Raw genomic sequence first — 22,031 nt, forward strand, 5'->3', positions numbered from 1 at the left:
TACAAACAATGGTATTGTAATTGTCATGAAATAAATTTGCCCATTTAATAACTTTATGTTTACTTATTTAAAATCAAACTTTGTCAACAACCCCCATTCTTAAATAGCAGATATGGGAACAATTATATCACATTTGCAAGCACTCAATATATTTAGTTACATGCTATCAAAAGAAAATATATTTGGTCACAATATACTTAAAGTTTATTATTCTAAGTTTAAATCCCACAGTGAAATATAATAATCACAGTCATAAAAATTGTTCCAATTAGCCTATTATTATGAAATACGTAGCGGTTGATTTTATTTCTCTCTTGCAATGCACAAGAACATTAAAATTTAAAAATTAATAATATTTAAATGCTGAATATTACAAATGCACGACCTCGTGTTATTGATGTCAATTAAAAATAGTTTGCGTTTAGAAAAAAATACCGTGCTAATATAATTAGAAGGGATCAGATCCTTACATTAGAATTATCTAGGAAAAAATGGCTGCGTAGAGGAGTGATGTGCCATTATTACCATTGAATAATAAGTAATGATAATAATCTCAGATCCAATTGAGGATCGATACACACTAATATGAAAAAAAAAAAAGGTATTTATGTGTATATGCATGAAAAGGGTTAGAAGCAAAATGGCATAAGCAATTATTTCTCACATTTCAATTCTTCATCCAGCAAGCAAGTCCTTCACTCGATGCAGCTTTGGGAAGCTTGGCTGCCATCTTATTTTATATTCAAATCCAACTACAAACAGAACACTAAAATTGAACTGATGATTCACAAGGGGATGCGGATGAGAAGTAAAGCATCCCGTAGGCTAGTAATCATTCGACTTCAGGTAGCCATAGACAGTAGCAAAATATGCATCCAACAAAACAATCTTCATCTTCATTCACCCAATAAGACTCTATTTACATGGGACTCGTTACATTCACTCAATAATCATTTATTCTCAAATATCATAGATTACAAATTATTGCACCATATTAGTCAAGCGGCAAAACAGAATATAGAGGATATACCCAGAAAAAAAAAGCACCATCCACACAAAAATTTCTCACATGCGTTTTAACAAACACCTATCAAGCAAACATATGTTAGAGCATGCTACATTCTATCCTTCCCCCCATATTTCAATCTAGAAGAACCAAGCACAGGACAACATAAAAGTTAAGTTAGCTAAATATAACAAAGTGAGAATAGCAACCTAACAACAGAAGAACTAAACCCATGGGAATCAAGCAGAAGATTTGTGTGGAGAGCATTGGTCGTGGCCTCATTGGTCTGCGGCAAATCCCACCATATTTGATTCTCACATAGAGGGACGGCAACTTCTCTTTTAGAGTCCAGTTCAATTTTCCTATCTTGGCTATATCTTCTTCCTTCATTCTCAACCTCTTTATCATCCCCACTTCAATTGCCTATAAAATCATCTTCGTTTGCTTTTTCTGCTTCTCATCTAAGACCACCTTCACATTTTCCATCTGTAACCGATTCCACAAGAAGGGCTGATAAAGCAATGGTGAGAGAGAGAGATGAAGAGAAGCCGAGGGAGAATAGAGATGCACACCTGCACACCTGATGTGTAAGAAGGAAAGAGATCTCTTTCTTAATCCTAATTCTTGGCCTCTTCCAATCCTTAGATTGAAAAAAAGAAGATCTTTTAGATGGATCTCTTTCCTATTTTTTTTTACAATTCCCTGGTAATCTTTTTTACTTTTAGCCAAAATCGTATACTTATTTTATTTAGACCTTATTTGCATCTTTCTAGGTACAGCCACTAATTCTCCTTTTTTCCAGCAATGTGGGGGAGGAGGTTTTATGCGAAATCCTTTTCTATTTGTTTAGAAAATATTATTTATGTAGAAAATTTCCTTCCTTCTCCCTTGTCACGTTTGGTAAGGAAAAGGAAAAAAATGAAAGGCAAAGGAAACAAACAGAATTTGAATTTTGAATTTAAAGTGAAAAATGTTAAAATGAGTAGGTGTAGACGTGTAATAGGTGTATAAGAAACTAACAATTTGACATACAAGCAAAGTAAAAAGAAAGGAAGCTGAAACACTCTTCACGAAGGCCGAAAAATATGACGGATGTGAACAATATTTGCACTTCCTTAGAGAGAAAATAAAAAATGAACTCCATGCAACTTCATAATTAAAAAAAAAAAAAATACACAGGCAGCCCCCTGCATGAGCTGTGACTGTTTGCATAGTCGTCACTGTTCACAGCATAGTACAATAAGTGAGGAGCCATTAGGAATGAGAAAATGGTCGGGTTAACTTTAATTTTTATTTATTATATATAGATAATAATATCTTTTTTTTTAAAAATAAAAATAAAATCTAAGTTTCATGACTATGACACACTTTTAAACTCTATATCCACCTCTATTTTCATTTTCATCAGAATTAATCGCGGGTCAACCCCAATTTATAATTTTATAAATAAATAAATAAATAAAACAAAAGAAATACTAGTAATATACCGAGCGTGGTGCCTCGAACCCCTCTCGGGCACAGAGTCCCCGCAGGGTTTAAGCCTTCAGGTTTATCACGGCCTGCCGCTCCCTGGTAATGCCCGGTCGTCATTTCAATCTTAATGGCTTGCCGTCCTTTCTCTGTTCTGCTCATCAGACGCTTCTCTCCCTTACCTTTAAACTCTAAACCTCCTGCAACTACAAGCTCCTTCTACCTCTCTCAGCTTCTGACGTCCAAACCCTACTCAACTTCTCAAGACTCTGCCGCTGACCCCAAGCCCACTAGCCTTTCTGCCCGTCTTAGCTTCGTCTTTGATCAAATCGACGCCATTGAGAAAGAACGCGACCAAAAGCACCAAACTCTTCAGCGAATTCGAGCCTGGCGAGAGTCTAAGAAGACGCAGTTGCCGCCAAATGACGCTAATGGCCCAGAATCAGAAATAGGGTCCGCAGCTAATGTCAACCCCAACCCAGCCGATGCCGGTTTAGCTGAGTCGAAGTTGGAGGCGACGAGAGAGGAAGAGAGGCATGGTGAATTGGCGAAGAAGGATGTAGAGTTGGTGCACCCGTGGCCGGAATGGATCGAATTAATGGAGAGGTTGGTTCAGCAGAATTATTTTGATCACAGGAGGAGGGACGAGGATAAACTGGTTCATGATTTGGGGTTCGATTGTGCCGGGCTGGCAGATGATGAGGGATTTGAGTTCACTAAGGATTTCAAGAGCGTGCAAACTGCCTGCCTTAATTTTGGGAAAGACCGTTTCGATATACTAAGGTCTGTTTATCCATCTATCGCTTTCTGGATAGCAAGGAAAAAGGGGTTATGTTTTGGTGGTTTAACACTTCGTTGAAATCAAAGGAGCCACTTGATTCGGTCTGGCTTGTGATCTTTTGGGGTGACACTGTTCTTGCATTTATACGTTTCTTGTATTTTTACTGACGTGTTTTTTGTGAAGTGATCTCTGAGTTGCCGAAACGTGTGAGCCGGTATTGAGGGCAAAAAATGTGTAGTTGAACAGTGAGAGAATAATGTTAAAACCGAAAATGCATTATTTTTTAATCTATGAGGATGTTGTTGACTTGATGATAACTTCTAAAGTGCTACTCTGTATCACAATCACTGAATTACAAGAGATTGATTCCAGGTCCTTGTCGAGGCAGGATATTCAAATTCTGGTTGGTCTCGGATGCCCGACTGCAGACAAAAAAGTGGTTTTCTCTGCTAAACTTCTGAGGAAGCATGTCCACCTCGATGAAGGAGATGTAAGCATAGAACCTTTAGTTTGGTTTTTAAGACAATGTCACGTTATGCTTGACCTCTGCAGTCCCGCAACTTTTAACTTTGCAGTTGCTTCTTGATTCATTGCTTATCCATTTGCCACCGTGAGTTTTGACAACATCATTGTCTGATTGTACGCTCCCATACCGCATGTATACAAGCAAGACAAGACAAGTAAGAGAAAGGGGATGTTGTTTGATCTTGAAGGCTATTATATTCACAAAAATGAGTGCGCGCGCACACAAATATATATATATATATATATATATAGGGGTGGTGGGGTGGGGGATGATTATAAAGATGGAATGTGGACCTCACACACTGTCATATATTTTTGTATTACTCTCTCTTTCTGCAGGCATGAATGTAGATCCAGTATGCATTCTCCAAAACCTAGTTTATGTTATTCATAGTTTTAACGAATTTCATTTTGTATGTTTATGATGGATAATTCATTCTTATCAGGTCTGTAGTTCCTGCAGTTTGAGAAACTCTTGTGAAAGGGCATATCTGCTTACAAATAAAGAGGATGAGGCACGAACTGTTGATGTCATGCGGGTCTTATTGACGTTTGGCTTTGATCCTGTGAATGGATCATCCACCACTAAGTCACTTCTAAAGCAAAAGTCTGTGAAAACTGTGGTTCGTAAGTTGCTTCATGAGGTTGTTAAGTTGAGTTCAGTTCCTATAGATCCTAATCTACCCCCTCCTGTCATAAAAAAGCCGCCGCCAAAAGTGAAGCAACCTCCTCCTCCTCCAAGGAAACGTGTTGGACGGGATGATGTTGAGATGAAAAAAGGAGACTGGCTTTGTCCAAAGTATGTTCTTTAAAACTTCTCCTGACTTTCTTGCAGTAATAAATACATGATAGTATTACCATATAGCTGCATGTCATTTTGATGAGAAGAGGACTGGGCCTCAGTTGATTTATGTTAAAAGAAAACCCAAGGGCAATTGAGGGATTGTATGGGTGACGGTTAGAGGAGAGAGACGGGGAAATATTGTTATATAGGGGAGTCTGTTATGGGAGGGGGGCATGCATGTTGGGAGGGAGCTTGGGAGAGGTCTGTGTCTCTCGAATACACAGAGACCAGTGGCTGTAATCGTTTCTGCGTGTTTTCATTTTTCCCTTTAGGTCCATACCCTGAGGGCGAACCCTTCTTTTCTCTTCAGTTGGCATTAATACAGACTGAGTTCCATCACATTTCCATTGAAGAATTTGTTATTATCATTGTTATTTTTTTGGTATTTCTGTGAACCTTTAATCTTGTTCTGGGCATGCTTGCTTCTGTGTATCGCGTTATGGTACAAAGTCATGTGAGGATGGTCTATATTATTGAATAGGAAATAATTGTGTGAATAATGTCTCTGTACGTAGTGCGCACAATCATTGGGATGTGATTAGCATTATCATTAGTGTAGGATTACCCTAATTTCACTCGTCTTGGACGTAAGTAGGGGCATTGTCTTGTATAATAAGTCAAATATTCAATAGTTGATATGCCCTTTTGTTGAGTTAATATGATTATTGACTTTTTTTCAGGTGTGATTTCATGAATTTTGCAAAGAATACTGTTTGCTTACAGTGCGATGCCAAACGTCCAAAAAGACAGTTGCTGCCAGGAGAATGGGAATGTCCTGAGTAAGTGTTAAGTCCACTATTTCTAAAATAAAGGCTTCGTCCCCTCTTTTAAACTCCTCTCCCCTCCTCTTCCCCTTCCTCTCTGTCACTTCCCCAATCCCACATGCACAAGGCGTGGACTAAGAAATAATGAATGCATTTATTTTCTATGAAGTTGATCACCTCATTGTGAAGCTACCTTTTGTATGATTAAGCGTTATTATCCAGTGATATAATTTTATCGTGTTCACCTATTAGGTTGTAATGTTTACACAATTACTGCAGTGATGCTGGTCCTATGTTAACTTCCTGATAAATGTGATTATCATTAATGCTACCAATGCACTGGTCCTTCTTAGTGCGCCCATTGTTTACCTTCAACGAAATTGCTTATTTACTATTGTTGAATCCCATGGGATGGAATTCCTAGTTCCTTATATTTACTTTTTGTCCATTCTCAAGTCATTCACGTCCAACTTTGGAACTGCCAACTCTTAGCACATTTGGAATTAAAGTGGAATCCCTTGAAACAGTTGTTTATATCCTCTCCAAGCATCTTTTACTGAAATATTTTGATAATTACTTGCGTTTTTTTTTTCTCTCTGGCAGGTGCAACTTCTTGAATTACAGGAGGAACACGGTATGCTTTCATTGTGAGTGTAAACGCCCGCCTGATGAATTTCTGGAGAACAGCATTCAAGACAAACAGCGTACTTCCAAACCAAGGGGGGATAAGATGTCGTGCAGGCAAGAGGTTTCCAATGCTTGGAATTTTGATTTTGATGATGCTGAATCGGATGGTGCAGATGTTGCAGCTTTTGAGTATGCAGATGCTCATGCAATAGATGAAGATTTCCCTGCAGATGCCCAGGCTCAGCATGAAAATTTTGGACGGTGGGAAGGTGAATTTGAGAAAACTGATAGAGCGCAAGGATCCCGTGATGGAGAATATTCTAATCCCAGTCCTAATAGGCCTGGACTAGGGTTTGATGATTTTGAGGATGAAGATGATATAGATAGTTATGAACTAGAGGCACACAATAATAGTGCTAGAGCGAAAGCTTCTGAAAGTGATTTTTCTGAATTTGAGGACTCTTTAGATGAACCGCGGTCCATTCATTCTAATTTCAAGTCTGGTCGTTTTGCTGGTCCTGAACGGAAAGGCAAAGACAGGGTTCCAACCAAGAAATTAAGCTTTGGTTCTGATGATGATCTCGATTTTGATTTGGAAGAACAACGGTCCATTCATTCAAAATTTAAGTCTAGCCGTGTTTCTGGGGCTGCACGAAAAGGCAAGGGCAAAGGCCCAACCAAGAAATTAAGCTTTGGTTCTGATTCTGATGAAGACTTTGCAGGTGGCCTCTACTCTGATGAGGATGAAGATTCAAACAAGAGGCATACTTCAAGACGAAACAATGGCAACAAGCATGCTTCAGGAAGGAGAGACTTCAAGAGAGACCGGCAGCTTAGATCCAATGGTACCCGCCGAGCAAACGTGTTCAGTGCTGACTTCGATGGATCATCTCGGCAGTCTTTTGGTAAAGGAAGAGACTCTACAAGAAATGGCCGTAATTGGCGGATGTTCGAAGGGAGGGAGCGAGGCACGCGATCACGCAGAGAACAATCTGAAAAACAAGGAGGACAGTTTAACAAATATCGTATGGATCAGAAGGATTTGGGTGAATTTAGAAATAGCCGACGTGTGATTGAGCGATAGAAGCAAGTTTCCATTAGGGTGGTATTATACTCTAATCCTAGTATTTTCCCCCCCAATGCTCGGGTACATAAAAAGAAAATTGTTGCAATAAGACATGAACAAAATTATTTAAAGAATTTGAATTTCATGGAAATGTCCGGGGAGGCCTTAACCGAAGAAAATATTTGCTTTCTAGCTCACCTGTCGTGAACGATGTGGGATAACATTAATGTTATTTTCCGTATTTTATCTAATTTTTTTAAACTTGCTCTTGTTACGTCAAAATCTTTGATTAGCTTTTTTTTGAGGTAAAGTATATTGTTGGGTCATTTAACTTTATTTAATTTTATATAGTCCCTTAATTTTAAAAAATATATATTTTTAGTTCTTTAATTATAAAATAATTAATAAAAAATGATACTCTTCCGGTCCTTAATATAAGACCCAATTGTTAAGTTGGTTTTGGTCTTAAATATAAGATCCATTTATCATATTTATCAATTTTTTCTAAATTACCCCTATGGATACTCTATCAACCATAATCAAGTAGAAGATAGAGAGGGGTATTAAGAAAGATGATTATGGTATTTTAGAAAAAACATGTCACAATTTTTATAATTAACTAACTTACCTAACTTCCTTAATCTAATCAAATTAGTTAAATGGGTCCTATATTAAGGATCGGAGGAATATTAAAATTTTGAATGTTGATAAAATATCATTAAATGTTAAAATATCAAGTTTAATTTTCAAAACAATAATGATTCTAACAAAAAATATCACTTAAGATGAACAATTTTAAGGTTAAAATATTAAAAATATAATTTTTAGATTAAGGAATTAAATTAAAATTTTGTATAAAGTTAAATGATTGAATGTATAATTTTTGTCTTTTTTATTATTCAAATACTTTAGTATGATTATATTTTTGTTGACGTTGTTTTGTGCATAATGATTTTATTTTATTATTTATATCATTTTCAATATTAATTATTTTTTTTCCTAAAGCATAGGTATTCTCTTATTGGAAGTAATCCTATTCAAGGCATTATTTGACACTAAATGTGGGCACTTCTCCCGATAGGAATTCAGACTTTGATTCGTCACATTAGGAGGGATTAGCCTTCAGTTAGACTCAATCCCTATTGATTACTTGCTTGGAAGCATGTACTAAAAATTGGATTGGATCTGTTGGTCCAGTCTAAAGATATGTGATCCGGTTGAAATATTTTTTCCCAGAAATATTTTCCTATATATCCCCTTAATCAGTGCCTGTCACTGTATCTTTTTTTTTTTTTAAATGGAATTCATTTTATCTTTTTAAGCTAAGAGTAATACACATCCATTAATGAGCATCGAGAGAGAGAGAGAGAGAGTGATGGGTAAATGAAAATGAAGTATATATTATAAAATAATATATTACAAAATAAGTCTATGGTTATCTTACCTCCATGATAAATGTATCTTATTTTTCTATACTTATAAAATGTTTTGAAATTACATTGCCAGCAAAAAAAAAAGAGAACTGTATGCATGTTTCTCAGACATTTCTCTACCTTTTTTTTCTCACTGCCGTTTGTTTATTTGAAATTAATTTATTATTATTGTTATTGTTATTGTTATTGTTTTGTATCTTTTTTTGGTAAGGATATTGTTTTATATTTTTGTTGCTCAAAATAGTTAGTTTTAGTTAAAAAGTACTATTTTTAATTTTAATATAAGAACTTATTTAATTTTTATTTTAGTCATACATACAAGACCCCAATCCACTTTATTTTTTATATTTATTTATTTACTTTAAAGTAATCTTTGTAATAATAGTAATTCTAGCCAATATACTTGATTAACAAGGACATTTTAAGAGAAACAACACATATTTATTACAAATAATTAACTTAATTAATTATTTTAATTTATTTAAATTAATTAACTAACTTTTATATTAAGAAAAAAAGTTAGTATATATTTAGCCATAACTAGTTTGATCAGAATCTATGACAATCTCTGGTTAAAAAAAAAAAAAAATCTCACGACAGTCATAAACTGAAGCATGACCGGTCTGATGATTAGTTTTGTTTTTTTTTTTCTTTTTGGCTTTAAATACATTGAATTATATACAATATCTGTTGGTACTCCCTACAATCGTTTTTTTATAAAATCTTTTTAATTAAATTATGCAGTTTTAAAAAAGCTAAAGTAAGTTAAAATAATTATGTAAAAATTGAATTTCTTTAAAATATGTCTTTATTTAAGAGAAGAACAAATAAGGGAGAGAAATATTAATGCTCCCTTTTATTTATAATATTAGTCATTTTAATTAATTTATTATGATCAAAAAATGGTATTTAAGTCATTATCTGTCTCAAATTGATTTTTCTCAACTTTACCCATATTAAATAAGGTTATGAATGAGAGAAAAAAATACAATGAGTTATATTTAAGCATTAATTATAGAGATATAATTAATAAATAAGTATTAATTACTTTTCAAGTAACTCAATTTTAGACAATGCTATTATTCTAGAAGCAACTTATATTATGAACTAAAGAGATTAATGCGCAAAATGATAAAAAAAAAGAGAAAATATAATAGAAATTTAATTATAAATAACATTAGTAAAAATATATTTAATGTTCGATAATCCTAAATATGATCTTATAAAAAGAATCAAGCTAATTCAAATTCAAATCATCTCATAAAAAAAAGAGAGGGAATATATGTTAAAATTATGTCTCTGTGCCGACTAGTAATAATATCGTGCTTCCATGTGAATTTAATACGGTATTGCCATTTGAGGGATCATCTTATGTCAACCCAAAATAACGACTAATATAAGAGAATATTTCTCCTTTGCTTTGTGTAAATTTAAGATTTTTTTTGTCATTTTTTTTCTAATAAGATTTTTTGACAATTCTTTTATTTTTTTGCTAACTTTCACAAGTCTTTTGTTATAGATGTGTACTCATCAAACTGTTATTTTTACATGGTCTCTAATATAACCTACTCATCAGTATAAAATTGGTAGGATGAAATGTCGGAACATCCATTTCACTCTGAATTATGTTTTTTACTATAAAATTAATCTAATTAATCACTTATCACTCAATCAGTCACTTTTTTTTTGGTTATGTAAATGCAAAATTTTAAATTTCTCGGGGCTTGTTTCATAATTCGCAAAACTCTGGGAGACAAGCAAGAGATCTTCTAAAATTTTGAACATAATCTCGTGTGGTCAAGCGTTCAATTTCCGCATAGCGTCTATGACCTTTGCCGCTCACATCACTTACGAAAACACGTGGAGGGTGGATGATAACCTGATACAAATCGTATTCTCCCTCCTCGACGGTCTTCGTCCTCCCCTAGACTGTTAAAAGAAGCACAAATAGTATTTCATTGGCCTGTAGGCCTTTTTATTCAAGTTTCGCGGCAAGACCCCCTTTCTTTTTATATTTCTTTTTAATTTTTCCTCTCTCCCCCTACCGCTGTCTCTCTCAGAATTCTTTCTCCCACTCTTCTCTCCGGTTTCTACCTTGCTTCAGCGGGATTCGGATAGACCCGATAAACGGTAACACCCCCATAACTCGTTTCACTTCCCGATCTGTAATTTAGGGTTTGAATGTGAAGCAAGAGGACTTTATGTGACCTATGAAAAATTATTGAATTAGACGAAATCAGTCCTTTTTATTGTCTATGGGTAGGTTTTGTTATCTTGTTATTGCTTTTATAAATTCAAAACCTGTTTGGTACCCAATGTTGTCACCAGACTGATGTCATAATTTGCCTACTGTACTCGAATCTGCGTTTTCTTCCCTTTAACCTTTTTTTGGGGTTGGAGGCGGCTTGAAGGGCCTAGTTACTATATATTATTTGATGATGTGAAGCTCGAAGTGAATTGCAAAATATGGTGTGCTACTGAGAACTTTTGCTGGTACGGCGAAGAGCTTGATTGCTGATTGGCTGTATTTATCTCTCGGTATTTAGAATCTTCTGCTTATCTATTCATTCGAACTGACTGTACTGCCTTACAAGGTACCGGTTTTGTTTGTACTTTCCTCTGGTGCGTGGTGGCGCCCCGCCTCTGGGGCTGCTGGGTATCCGCCCTGTTTGGCCATGTTTTCTAGATTTGATTTATTCTGAGCTGGTGTCGAAACTTGAAATCAAAGAAACTTCATGCATGGACCTCATCGGTTGTGCGGTTATTATATGTCTATTTTATTTTTCTTGGACAAATTCACATTTTTATTTGTAGGGAAAAAAGATCACAGTAAGATAAACTGTTACCGTATGAATAATATTTCTATTGTTAAGAAATCCCACTTCCAGATGTGGGCACACCACATGAAATAGAATGCCTGCTATTATGCACTGAAACCTCTGTCCCATAATGATTTGCGTTCATATGATTCTAGAACATGCTTTATTTTTCACCGTTCAGATATTTATTCAAGTTATATATCATGTTGGAATACTATGAGGCCAGCAATGTAACATTGATGATAATACTTCTGAAGTTGTGGAGGAAATGAGAAGAAGGTTGAGGATCTTGTACTGACCCTAGTGCCAATGTTCATTGAAACATTTCCAGGAGGAAAATTTTGTGCTAATCCTCTAATATACACTGTTGATGAGTTTGCCATGAGTTATGAATGATGTCTCTGACTTTTTTTTTTTCCTGGTTCAAGTAAATAAAGGATTGATGGCACCTACAAGGAAATCAAGAAGTGTGAATAAACGATTTTCAGGTTTAAATGAGGCCTCTCCTGATAAGGATGGAGTCAACTCAAATAAAAATAAGCATCGGGTATGTCATGGTTTGGTAGCATTCCTGTTTTGAGGCTAGAGAAGGAAGAAGGCAGCAGCAGATATAGTTCTCTGACCTTCTTGATGATTTACTATGTCAGAACGGCTATAACTGATAGAATGGCAATTCTTGGTTTTTTACTTAAAAGAATAAAAGAACTATCATTTGATAAAGAAGTAAAAGTTAAAGTCACACACATATAACTTATTAATTTTGCATGCTCTGAATGTTTCCTTTGTGCAGAAGAAAAAGTTGTCTGACAAATTGGGATCTCAATGGAGCAAGGAGGAACTAGAGCGTTTTTATGAAGCATACAGGAAGCATGGAAAAGATTGGAAAAAGGCGTGCCTTTACTTCTATTACTTTTTCTCTTATTTTCGTAGCAATTATTTTTATTCTGTTCTTATTGGTTTATTTAATTTCTATCCCTGGAAGCTCAGACTATTATGATTTCCTTCTTTTCTCTGCCCCTCTCCTTTCTTATCAAAGTGGATAAGTTATTAAGTTATTGATACCTAACCATGGTTGTCATTTCATCATCTTGTAATGATTAGGCCCTCAAGCAACATGTTTTTCTCTTTAAGTCTCAATAATTTTGAATATTTCAGTCTATCATTAATTACAAGTTTTTCAGTTCTAGCTATCATGAAATGGCTTATCAATGTTGTGTGGTTCATTTGTTTCAAGTGTAATTTAACTGCACTTTCTCTACTTGAATGCCTTCAATTTGCAGGCGTATTTATCTCTTCCAGAGGGGACAGCTTCTGTTGTTGGTCTCATAGCAATGATGACTGATCATTATAATGTGCTGGTATGGTCCAAGTGTCCAGATTTTGATGCGCCTGTATTGGTTTTGCTCTCAGCTGCATTCACAATTGTACTATGATGCTAATTTCCTTCATTATTTACTCTCAATTGGTTGTTTATTCCTGTTCAAAGATGATGTTTGAAGATGGGTCTTTCTTTGTGGTGGGGTAGGGGGCATCTGGCCAGTAGGAGCTGAAAGTAGTTACTGTTGTGGAGGATGGGTGAAACTTAAGGTAGGTGGGAACCATTCAAAAGTAGGCTCCTGAGGTGGACTGTGCTACTCAGTTTGGGATTTAGGCATTCTATGCTACCTCATGGATCCTTTATGAAAATTGTTATTTTTGGCTTCCAAAAAAGAAGCTACCTGAAAGTAAATGAAAAAATCTGTTGTAATTATTGAGTTTTTGTTTTTGTTTTTTTGGGGGGGGGGGTTACCTGTATGATAGCTCAATTATCATTGCAGTTTTTTTCCTTCTGAATTTGGTTTCGATTTGTTATTTTTCCCTCATAATTTGAGTATGTGTTATGAATTGCATGTTTATTTTGTCCAAATCTGAATCGCATATTTGCCCACTGACAATTGACAGGAAGGGAGTGATAGTGATAAGGAGAGTAGTGATGCACCAGAATCTCAAAAACCTTTGAAACGGAAGCGTGGGAAAGTTCAGCTTAGTTTTTCTAAAGATTCTGTTCAAAGTCATTCAGTTGCTTCTAATGATGGTTGTCTCTCTTTGTTGAAGAAAAGACACTTTGATGGTAATTACTTTTGCAGTGTCTCAAAAGATCCTGTTTGTGATAGAATGTAGTTGACAGGAAGACGTGCTGAATCAGTGAATCCTACCCCCTCAGCCCCTCCTTTCCCCCTGGAAAGAGCAAACGGAAACTTTTACAAAAGATATTTTTCACTCTGGATTTTGTTCTAGAATTTCAGAGCTCATAGCACTAACCATATTTTAAATTGAATCTTCAAGTTTAGTTTGTAATCATGCAACGCAGTGATTCAGGTTACTGAAATTTGATGTAATCAAGGGGTCTTATTTTCATTGGAATTATCATGACGTGACTTTGAGCAAGATTGTGATATCACTAATGTCAAGAGATTTTACTATGGAGAAATTAATCATACACCAACTTCTGGAGGTAGGTAGAGGGTTTTCATGTATCATTTGGCATTGGCAGGTTCCATGTCCACTATGAAAGTCCCAGTGATTAAAAATGAATAGTGGCATAGAGATTCAACAAAATTTTTCATTGACCATTAAAGGCCTTAACACAGCCCTCTTCCTGAACCCTTGTCCTTCCACTCAATGTTAACTAGCACATGCAACTTGAAAACTTCCGCTCATCTTGATTAAACCATGAAATTTGAGGAGTAATGTAAATTTCATCAAAGCGTTGTTGCTTGTTTACTTGGATCTTTTTTTTGTTTATATTATGACAATTTGCAATAGATTGCTTTGCTGATGGTTGTTAATTAATTAGGTAGCCAGCCTCGTGCAGTTGGAAAACGAACGCCTCGCATACCGATTTCCCACTCTCATAAAAAATTCAATCGGGAAAATTTTGTTTCACCAATTAAAAGAAGCCTGAAATCAGAGAGTAATGCTAATGATGATGAAGTTGCTCATGTTGCAGCACTGGCTTTAACCGAGGCTGCACAAAGAGGAGGCTCTCCTCATATTTCTCAAACTCAATACAGAAGAGCAGAGCAGAAATCCTCTCCTGTTCAAAGCTGGGAAAGAATGGTATTAGAATGTTCACATCATTTTCTGCCATCAACTTGTTCACATTAACAAGATCACCACTTGAAGAGTTAGTTGTGTTCTGAATTTCTAGCATGGCATATAATTAAAATCTCATGCCAACCTTTGTGATTGACTTGCTTGTGTCTGATAAGCCGTCATTTTAAAGGTTTGAATATGCTATTTTCTAACTTGTAAACTTGCACCAGCAGTCAAAGACAGCTCGTCCCAAGTTTCACGAGGCTTCTGCGGATGAAGAGTGCCCGGAAGGTAGCGTAGAGAGCGGAGAGGCTGAAAATGGAGAATATGCTAGAGATACTAGTCCATTGACGAACATGGAAGGCATTGGCACAGTTGAAGTACATCAGAAGGGGAAGAAAACATACAGAAAGAAAGAGAAAGCAGAAAATGTTCGAAACTATCAGTTTGATGATGGTGGAGAAGCATGTAGTGGCACTGAAGAAGGACTTTATTTTAATTCTTTGAAGGAAAAGGTTGATAGTGAGGTTACTAATGCCAAACCCGAGCGATTCTCTCCTAAAGGTCAGAGGAAACGAAGCAAAAAACTTTTCTTTGGAGGTAACTCTATTGCTGCGTAACTCTCTGCAAATTACGTCTTTCTGTTCCTTTTCCTCCTGTGGCTTGGGCGGGGTGAATGTTTGGACCATTGTGCTCCCCCCCCCCCCCCCCAAAAAAAAAAAAATTAGAAAGGCAAACACTAACAGCCTGAGGTTACAATCAAGGATAAATCTGTGATCTCCCACTTACAAGGGAGTTTTCATGTCACTAGACTATAGATAAAAGCTTCTTACTGGGTTACAATTTATTTTATCTACTTCCTTTCTCTTATCTGTGACAGTTTTAATTTTTTTATCCTATAGATGAAAGCTCTGCCTTGGATGCTTTACAAACTTTGGCTGATCTGTCTTTAATGATGCCTGGCTCTGCAATGGATTCTGGTAAGAGCTTGGTCATTGATGATTTGCATCAGCGCATGAGACATGTAGATGCACACATACCTATGAACGAGTAGAGAGAGTGCTATGAAGTCACAGTAAAATAGGAAGAATTTATTCTTCAGTTTTGAACCTCATCTGATTCAACACAAATTGCAGTTCTCTATTTAACTTAGATTGATTTGATTTGGTTTAGTTTATGTAATAAGCCTATCTGCATGAGTCATTGTTATAGAGAGCCACTTTCCAATCTTTCCGATCCCTTTGTATATCTGTAGGAGAACCTCCCTTTAAGATACTGCTGAGCACCAAAGGGAGACCAAAAGCAAATTTCTGTTTCCATCAGCAGCCACCAAAAAGCGGCATAGAATGATCGTTGCCATTATTTTTGTTGTAGCTTCAAATAGTCAAAAGTTAGTCATAAAATAATATTCCAAATTCTGAGGATACATGCAATATTCAGTCAAAGTTCCGAATTATGTACTCCAAATGGATGTCATTTCTGGTAATGCAAAAATAAATGGCTTGCTATTTCTGAATCATCACATACATTGAGATCATATTCTACCTAAATCCTTAAACCTAAACTCATCTTCTAGTTAGTTAGGCCAACAGAAAAAACCTAATATTGTTGCTTCTATAGTTGCTATGATTGGGGTTTTACAAGAATTTTTCTTTCCATTTGATTTAAATTCATTCATATTCTCTCATTCTTCATTGCCCCATCAGAGTCATCGGTCCAGTTGAAGGAGGAAAGAATGACTGTTGATAAAGATGATAAGACTGCTTTGCCTGAAACTACGTTTACTAGCCAAAACAGAGACAAACTTAAACTCCCAGGTCCAAAACAAAAGGTTTTTCATGCAGTTCCTGGAGTTGATGCTTCAACGATGAGAAAATCTAAACTTGGCCGGGAGTTAGAAAATGAAACGAATGCTTCAGCTGAATCAAAAGAACTTATAACTCCTGATAAGACATGGAAAAGAAAACGCAAGTCTGTGGTCTCTAAGGTAAGCATGTTTCTTATTATTTTAAACACAATGTAGTGGCTAGTTCATTGCTAGGCTACAGAGAAAGGAGAGTTTATTGTGTTTGGTTATAATATAGTGTCGAACTTGTTATGCTTATATTGTACTTGGTAATCGCGCATTCATTATCCATCCAATTCTTCAATATATAATATCTACTATTTATGCATTAAATAAATGGAGAGCTACTCCTTTGTGGTTAGATATCAAATACAAATTTGGATTCTCATCCCAAGTTATACCTTGAATAATGAGGTATGTGAGTCATTAGATAATGAACATCAAATTATATCTCTAGAACGACATGCAAGTGCTATTGTTTTGAGACGGCTATTTTGCCCTGAAGATTTTTGTTCTATTATCTAAGAACTCTTTTGGTTTAAGTGAAAACAAGATATGTCGGATAGTATATATCATTGATTAACAGTAAGTATCATTTTTTGTTGCTATTTTCATTCAGATGTATGAAAGACATTTTGCATTGACAAAATCACTCTTAGTTCATTTAATTCCATTATGTTTACTAAATGGCCTTTAGGACTTTGACAATTGGGCAAAAGGGTGGTACTAGAATTAGTGCAGGCTAGTATATTTCTTCCTAATTCAAAAGGTGTGTTGACTTGCAATTGTTAGAATAGTTAGATGTGATTTGGTGCTTGTTAGCCACCTATATGGGAAGGGAGCAAATGCTCACAAACACGTACACGTGAGGAATGCTTTATATCAATCAATATAAAATATGACAATTTATAACAAGCTTCACAGCAGCTTATTTTTTAGGCCCTGGGCAATACATGGGATTATGTGTCTAGGTTTTGACATTTTCTTAGTACGAGAGATTAGAACTCCTAAAGGGGTTAGGACTGATGTTTCATATTAAAATTTTAAAGCACTCAAGTTTTCACTTGATTTTTAAAAATGTTCCTACAAGTTCTGATTCTTACCATCAGCGCTCAATCTGTATGGATGTTATAAGAACTTATTTCTGTCATAGTAGATCACCATCCTTGTCTGATGCACTCTCTATGTCTATATTGGTCCAGAGGCACAAAAATATCATTATAACTTTATCAGTAAATAATAGAATATGTATATATGTAATGACAATAATATAAGGCTAGATATCTGTCCTTTCTGGGGACATATCATAATGTGTATCTGAAGGAAATGAAGAAAAGCTTATCATCTTTAAAAGAGGCTTCTCAATTATTTATCATGTACTCATTAAAGATGGGGGGTGTGCCTTGTAGGCTGTATCTGATGAAGAGAACAAACCAATGGTTAAAGGAAAACAGAGTGGTCAGGTTTTTGCGCTCCCAAAACAATTGAAACCAGTCAGATCATCGGAGAGCTCCTTGTGCAGTGATCCAAAAGATTTAACAGTATCAACTGCAGAAATTCCACTAGCAAGTGAAGTTAGTTTACCAAATAAAAAAAGTAGGCGTAAGATGACTCTACAGAAGACATTCAATATGAAAGAGAAATCTTCTGAGAACATATTGAAAAAACAACCTAGTAAGTACTCTTCCAACCTTCAAGACAGGGCTCCATATTTAAAGGTAAAAGCTTTTATGTTAATTTAAGTGGACTATGCTCCCTGTAGCTTAAAGTCATGCTTTGTTCTTTTTATGACTAATAGTATAATTTTCAGGAAAAGCTTTCTGGCTGCTTGTCATCGTATACGGTTCGCAGGTGGTGTACTTTTGAGTGGTTTTATAGTGCAATTGATTATCCGTGGTTTGCCAAAAGGGAATTCATGGAGTACTTAAACCATGTTGGATTAGGGAATATCCCAAGGCTAACTCGTGTTGAGTGGAGTGTTATAAAAAGGTGTGAAATTTAGTTTTGATTACCCTGATTTATCACTATTTCTTGTAGACTTTTACATACGTACATACAGCACTGGACATATCTGACATCAATTTTGCTTGTTTCTGCAGTTCCCTGGGGAAACCTCGCAGGTTCTCTGAGCACTTTCTTCATGAAGAAAGACAAAAACTCAAACAGTATAGGGAATCTGTGAGGAAACATTACACTGAACTCCGCACTGGTATCAGGGATGGACTCCCAACAGATCTAGCGAGACCTTTATCTGTTGGACAACGAGTAATTGCTATTCACCCCAAATCAAGAGAGGTTCATGATGGGAGTGTGCTTACTGTTGACCATGACAAATGCAGGGTTCAATTTGACCGTCCTGAATTAGGGGTTGAATTTGTCATGGTAATATCATCTCTTATTATCATGCCATTTTCATTGAAAAAATTGTGGACATTCATGAGTATGTAGTTTTAATCTAAGATGAAAAATCTGTGAAATCAGAAAATAAGACGTACTTCTTTTCTCTTTTCTGATGAATGTTATTTATGGTGCAGGATATTGATTGCATGCCTGTGAATCCCGTGGATAATATGCCAGAAGCTCTGAGAAGACAAATTGGTGCTGGCAAAGTTTCTCATATGGGCAAACCGCTACAGATAAATGAAATTTCTAATTTTGAGGGTGGGGTAATAGGCGGTTCATGTGGACCCCTGGAGAAGCCACCCGCCTCTTCAAGTACTTTGGTAAAGGCGGGAAAGGTTAGATATATGAAATCTCAGAATTCTGTATTTAACTATACACCATGCTTCAAATCCTTTCGCATTGCATCCTTCCTTGAAAGAAGTTTTTGTTACTTAATGTATGAGTGCGTGTACTCTGCTTGTATTGATTTCTCATCACTTTCACGACTTAGGTGCAATTAAATGCCAATGGAGGGGTCTTCCATTAAGTCAGAATTTTTCCTTTCCTTTCCCAGGTCTTATAAGTTATAGGTGCTAGAGGATTGGTTTTCTTGCCTAAAGTTATAGGTGCTAGAGGATTGGTTTTCTTGCCTAATATTTTTGTTTCCGTTCATCATGAGATATTGAGACCACTATTACAAAGTTTGAACTTTGATGAATCTGCCTCCATCTAATGAAAATGTTTCGCACTGCTTTAATTCACTGGTGAATTGTTTGGCCCATTTTTCTCTTATCCTTAAGCTCGGCTATAGTAATACCCTAAACTACTTGTGGTAGTCCTGTTTAATTTTCTGTGCTTCACTCGTATAGGTTAGCTGTTTGGGTCTCCACAGCTACAGGCTAATTGTTGATGTTGATATTCTAATTTTAAAATTAGATAATTTATTTTCCCTAAAACCTTGCAGGAGGATGTTAATCATGTTGCCCAAGCAAAGGTTGGAACCATTGATAATGTTGATACACTACAGGAAGCATATGCTCAGCCTTGTACATTCACACATCATCAAGCCAGAGAAGCTGATATACGTGCCCTTTCTGAACTGACTCGTGCTCTAGATAAAAAGGTTTGTATGAACATGAACAGATGTTTTTTGCAGTTCATTTGGAAACTGTTATATGTTTCCAGTCTTATGCCCTATTCGTTTAGGTGCTTTGTCAGTGTTTAGGTGGATTGACTTAGCTTAGTTATTTGATTTTTGCTGATTTTTGTTTGGTGGGGTGGGTTGGGTGTTACAGGAAAAATTGTTAATGGAGCTTAGAAATGCAAATAATGACATATTGGAAAACCAAAATGACGTAGACTACTTTAAAGATTCAGAGTCTTTCAAGAAGCATTACGCCACGGTACTTGTACAGCTAAAGGAAGCCAGTGGGCAGGCATGTGGCTTCCGTGAATTATTATTTCTTTCAATACAAACATTCTTACTTGGGCCTCGAAATATCAATTGGTTGGTCATTTTATTTTCAGGTTTCTTCTGCTCTTCTTAACTTGAGGCAACGAAATACATACACTGGAAACTCTCCATTACCTTGGGTGAAGACCCCTGCAAGTTTCAATGTTCAAGATGATCTTCCATGTGCATTAGATAGTTCTCTAACGCAAGAGTTAGCATCAGGCGTTATTGAAATTATCAAAGGATCCAGGCTAAGAGCACATGCCATGGTAGATGCTGCAATTCAGGTTGGTGGACTTGCCTATTCTCTCATGGTCATTATAAATTATATGTAAAATGATTTTGAACACTCATATTTTCGCTGCCTACTTTGGCAATATAAGACCAGAGGCTTAGCATTTCTCTGTCTTTACAATTTATTCTTACTTTTTCTTTTTATCCATAATTGATTTGTTTTAAACACTTTGTCTTAACCTCAATCCAAAGAAGATGTGATATTGCAGGGCTGAGTAAGTGCAATTGAATTGAAATTTGAAACATTGTCCAAGGACAATCTCTTGAAAAGCTCTCTCTAACTTAAATTTCTTGATGCTTCAGACATTGTCTTCGACTAAAGAAGGTGATGATGCTTTCATGAGGATAGGGCAAGCGTTGGATTCCATTGATTATCAACAATTGGCCTCCAACTCTAAAGTGAATGGCAGTTTTGGTCTCCATGATCAGTCGATTTGCTGTGCGTCAGAAACTCTGCATAGTGATACATCAGGTCCGAAATTGCTGAATGATTCCCACAAAGTTGATACTCAAGTTCCTTCCGAGCTCATTACATCATGCGTTGCTACTTTGATCATGATTCAGGTAATTAAATACCAGCATAAGAAGTAACCCAAAAAAAAAAATGCAGCACTGCGGTTCTTTCTAATCCTGAATATTTCTATTTAACAGACTTGTACTGAACGGCAATACCCACCAGCTGATGTTGCTCAGATATTAGATTCAGCCGTGAACAGCCTGCATCCCTGCTGTCCTCAAAACCTTCCTATATACAGGGAAATTAAGATGTGCATGGGACGAATTAAGACCCAGATTTTAGCTCTTATCCCGACTTGATTTGTATCCTCTCTTGTATTGTTAATTTGTTGTACATATGATGCTGGAAAATTCAATTGAGTTCGTCGTCCCCCTGTAATATTATGTTCATTTCATGTCAGCAAGCTTCGTTGCTAGTTAGTATTAGTGATAATATATTTCACCACCCTCGTCTACATTTCTTATAATAAATTTGCGCTTGGGTGGTGGATCAAGCTTTGATGCGTAACTGAGGGTTCGAAGTTAACAGTCTTGATGCTGTTTGTTTGCATCTGCTGTTTCATTTAGATTAGTTTCCAATGAACATGCTTCCCAATGCAATTTTCTACAACATTGTAATTTTAAGAAATTATCCAGTTGATTGCATTTCGATGTTTAAACTGCATGTGCATTTCTCTTATTTTCAACGTCTGACATATGTTTAACAGTGTGAGCAAACAGCAAGTGATCGCCTTTGTGACAGTGGAATTCGAGGCTCCCAAGTCAAATCACGACCCATTCTTAACTAATTTTAGCCACATTTTTTTATCATCTTATTATGAACTGGTATTAAAGAAACTAACTCGTTAATATTGACTTAAAGCATCCTTATATAAATTTTCAATAAAAATATTAACGTCTTGCCCGGAAAGAGAAAAGAAGAAAACAGAGAAACGGAATGCATTAACCGCGAATTTTCCAATTAAGAAAATTAGTGCACGACTCAGTTGTTCATCCATTACGAAAATGAGTCATGGACTCGACGACAATACAGCTACCCTTCTTAGACTCAGTTGTTCATCCATTACGAAAATGAGTCATGGACTCGACGACAATACAGCTACCCTTCTTAAATGCATTTACTTTAGTAA

General features: G+C 36.0%; 2 protein-coding genes and 1 long non-coding RNA gene across 4 annotated transcripts; all 3 read left to right on the forward strand.

The window, feature by feature from the left end:
- Positions 1-2,524: 2,524 nt before the first annotated feature.
- LOC114728187 (uncharacterized) lies at positions 2,525-7,349 on the forward strand. The gene is made up of 5 exons (XM_028915059.1): positions 2,525-3,259; positions 3,630-3,747; positions 4,229-4,581; positions 5,307-5,405; positions 5,994-7,349. The coding sequence occupies exons 1-5, from the start codon at positions 2,607-2,609 to the stop codon at positions 7,099-7,101; spliced, it is 2,331 nt and encodes a 776-aa protein (XP_028770892.1). The 5' UTR covers positions 2,525-2,606; the 3' UTR covers positions 7,102-7,349.
- Positions 7,350-10,525: 3,176 nt separating this feature from the next.
- LOC114728164 (uncharacterized) lies at positions 10,526-12,221 on the forward strand. 2 transcript variants are annotated; one of them, XR_003738639.1, is made up of 3 exons: positions 10,526-10,646; positions 11,764-11,882; positions 12,126-12,221. It is a non-coding gene; the product is annotated as an uncharacterized LOC114728164 (long non-coding RNA). The 2 variants fall into 2 exon arrangements; XR_003738640.1 differs by lacking the exon at positions 10,526-10,646 and adding an exon at positions 10,964-11,054.
- Positions 12,222-12,586: 365 nt separating this feature from the next.
- On the forward strand, positions 12,587-21,560 carry LOC114728163 (protein ALWAYS EARLY 2). The gene is made up of 15 exons (XM_028915018.1): positions 12,587-12,693; positions 13,277-13,445; positions 14,172-14,434; positions 14,641-15,010; positions 15,313-15,390; positions 16,117-16,397; positions 17,666-17,974; positions 18,067-18,245; positions 18,356-18,638; positions 18,791-18,994; positions 19,603-19,761; positions 19,934-20,074; positions 20,166-20,378; positions 20,689-20,949; positions 21,037-21,560. The coding sequence occupies exons 1-15, from the start codon at positions 12,667-12,669 to the stop codon at positions 21,199-21,201; spliced, it is 3,102 nt and encodes a 1,033-aa protein (XP_028770851.1). The 5' UTR covers positions 12,587-12,666; the 3' UTR covers positions 21,202-21,560.
- Positions 21,561-22,031: the final 471 nt, after the last annotated feature.

Source organism: Neltuma alba, unplaced genomic scaffold, assembly GCF_004799145.2.
Source record: "Neltuma alba isolate B1F8T4 unplaced genomic scaffold, ASM479914v2 tig00012522_pilon, whole genome shotgun sequence".
NCBI lineage: Eukaryota > Viridiplantae > Streptophyta > Magnoliopsida > Fabales > Fabaceae > Neltuma > Neltuma alba.

Excerpts from the sequence above, each read along its gene's own strand:
- LOC114728187 (XM_028915059.1), top strand. The coding sequence starts at position 2,607 with ATGGCTTGCCGTCCTTTCTCTGTTCTGCTCATCAGACGCTTCTCTCCC. Across the intron at positions 3,260-3,629 it reads GACCGTTTCGATATACTAAG|GTCCTTGTCGAGGCAGGATA; the intron begins GTCTGTTTATCC and ends GATTGATTCCAG. Across the intron at positions 5,406-5,993 it reads GGAGAATGGGAATGTCCTGA|GTGCAACTTCTTGAATTACA; the intron begins GTAAGTGTTAAG and ends TCTCTCTGGCAG.
- LOC114728163 (XM_028915018.1), top strand. The coding sequence starts at position 12,667 with ATGATGACTGATCATTATAATGTGCTG. Across the intron at positions 16,398-17,665 it reads GCAAGTCTGTGGTCTCTAAG|GCTGTATCTGATGAAGAGAA; the intron begins GTAAGCATGTTT and ends TGTGCCTTGTAG. Across the intron at positions 17,975-18,066 it reads ACAGGGCTCCATATTTAAAG|GAAAAGCTTTCTGGCTGCTT; the intron begins GTAAAAGCTTTT and ends TATAATTTTCAG.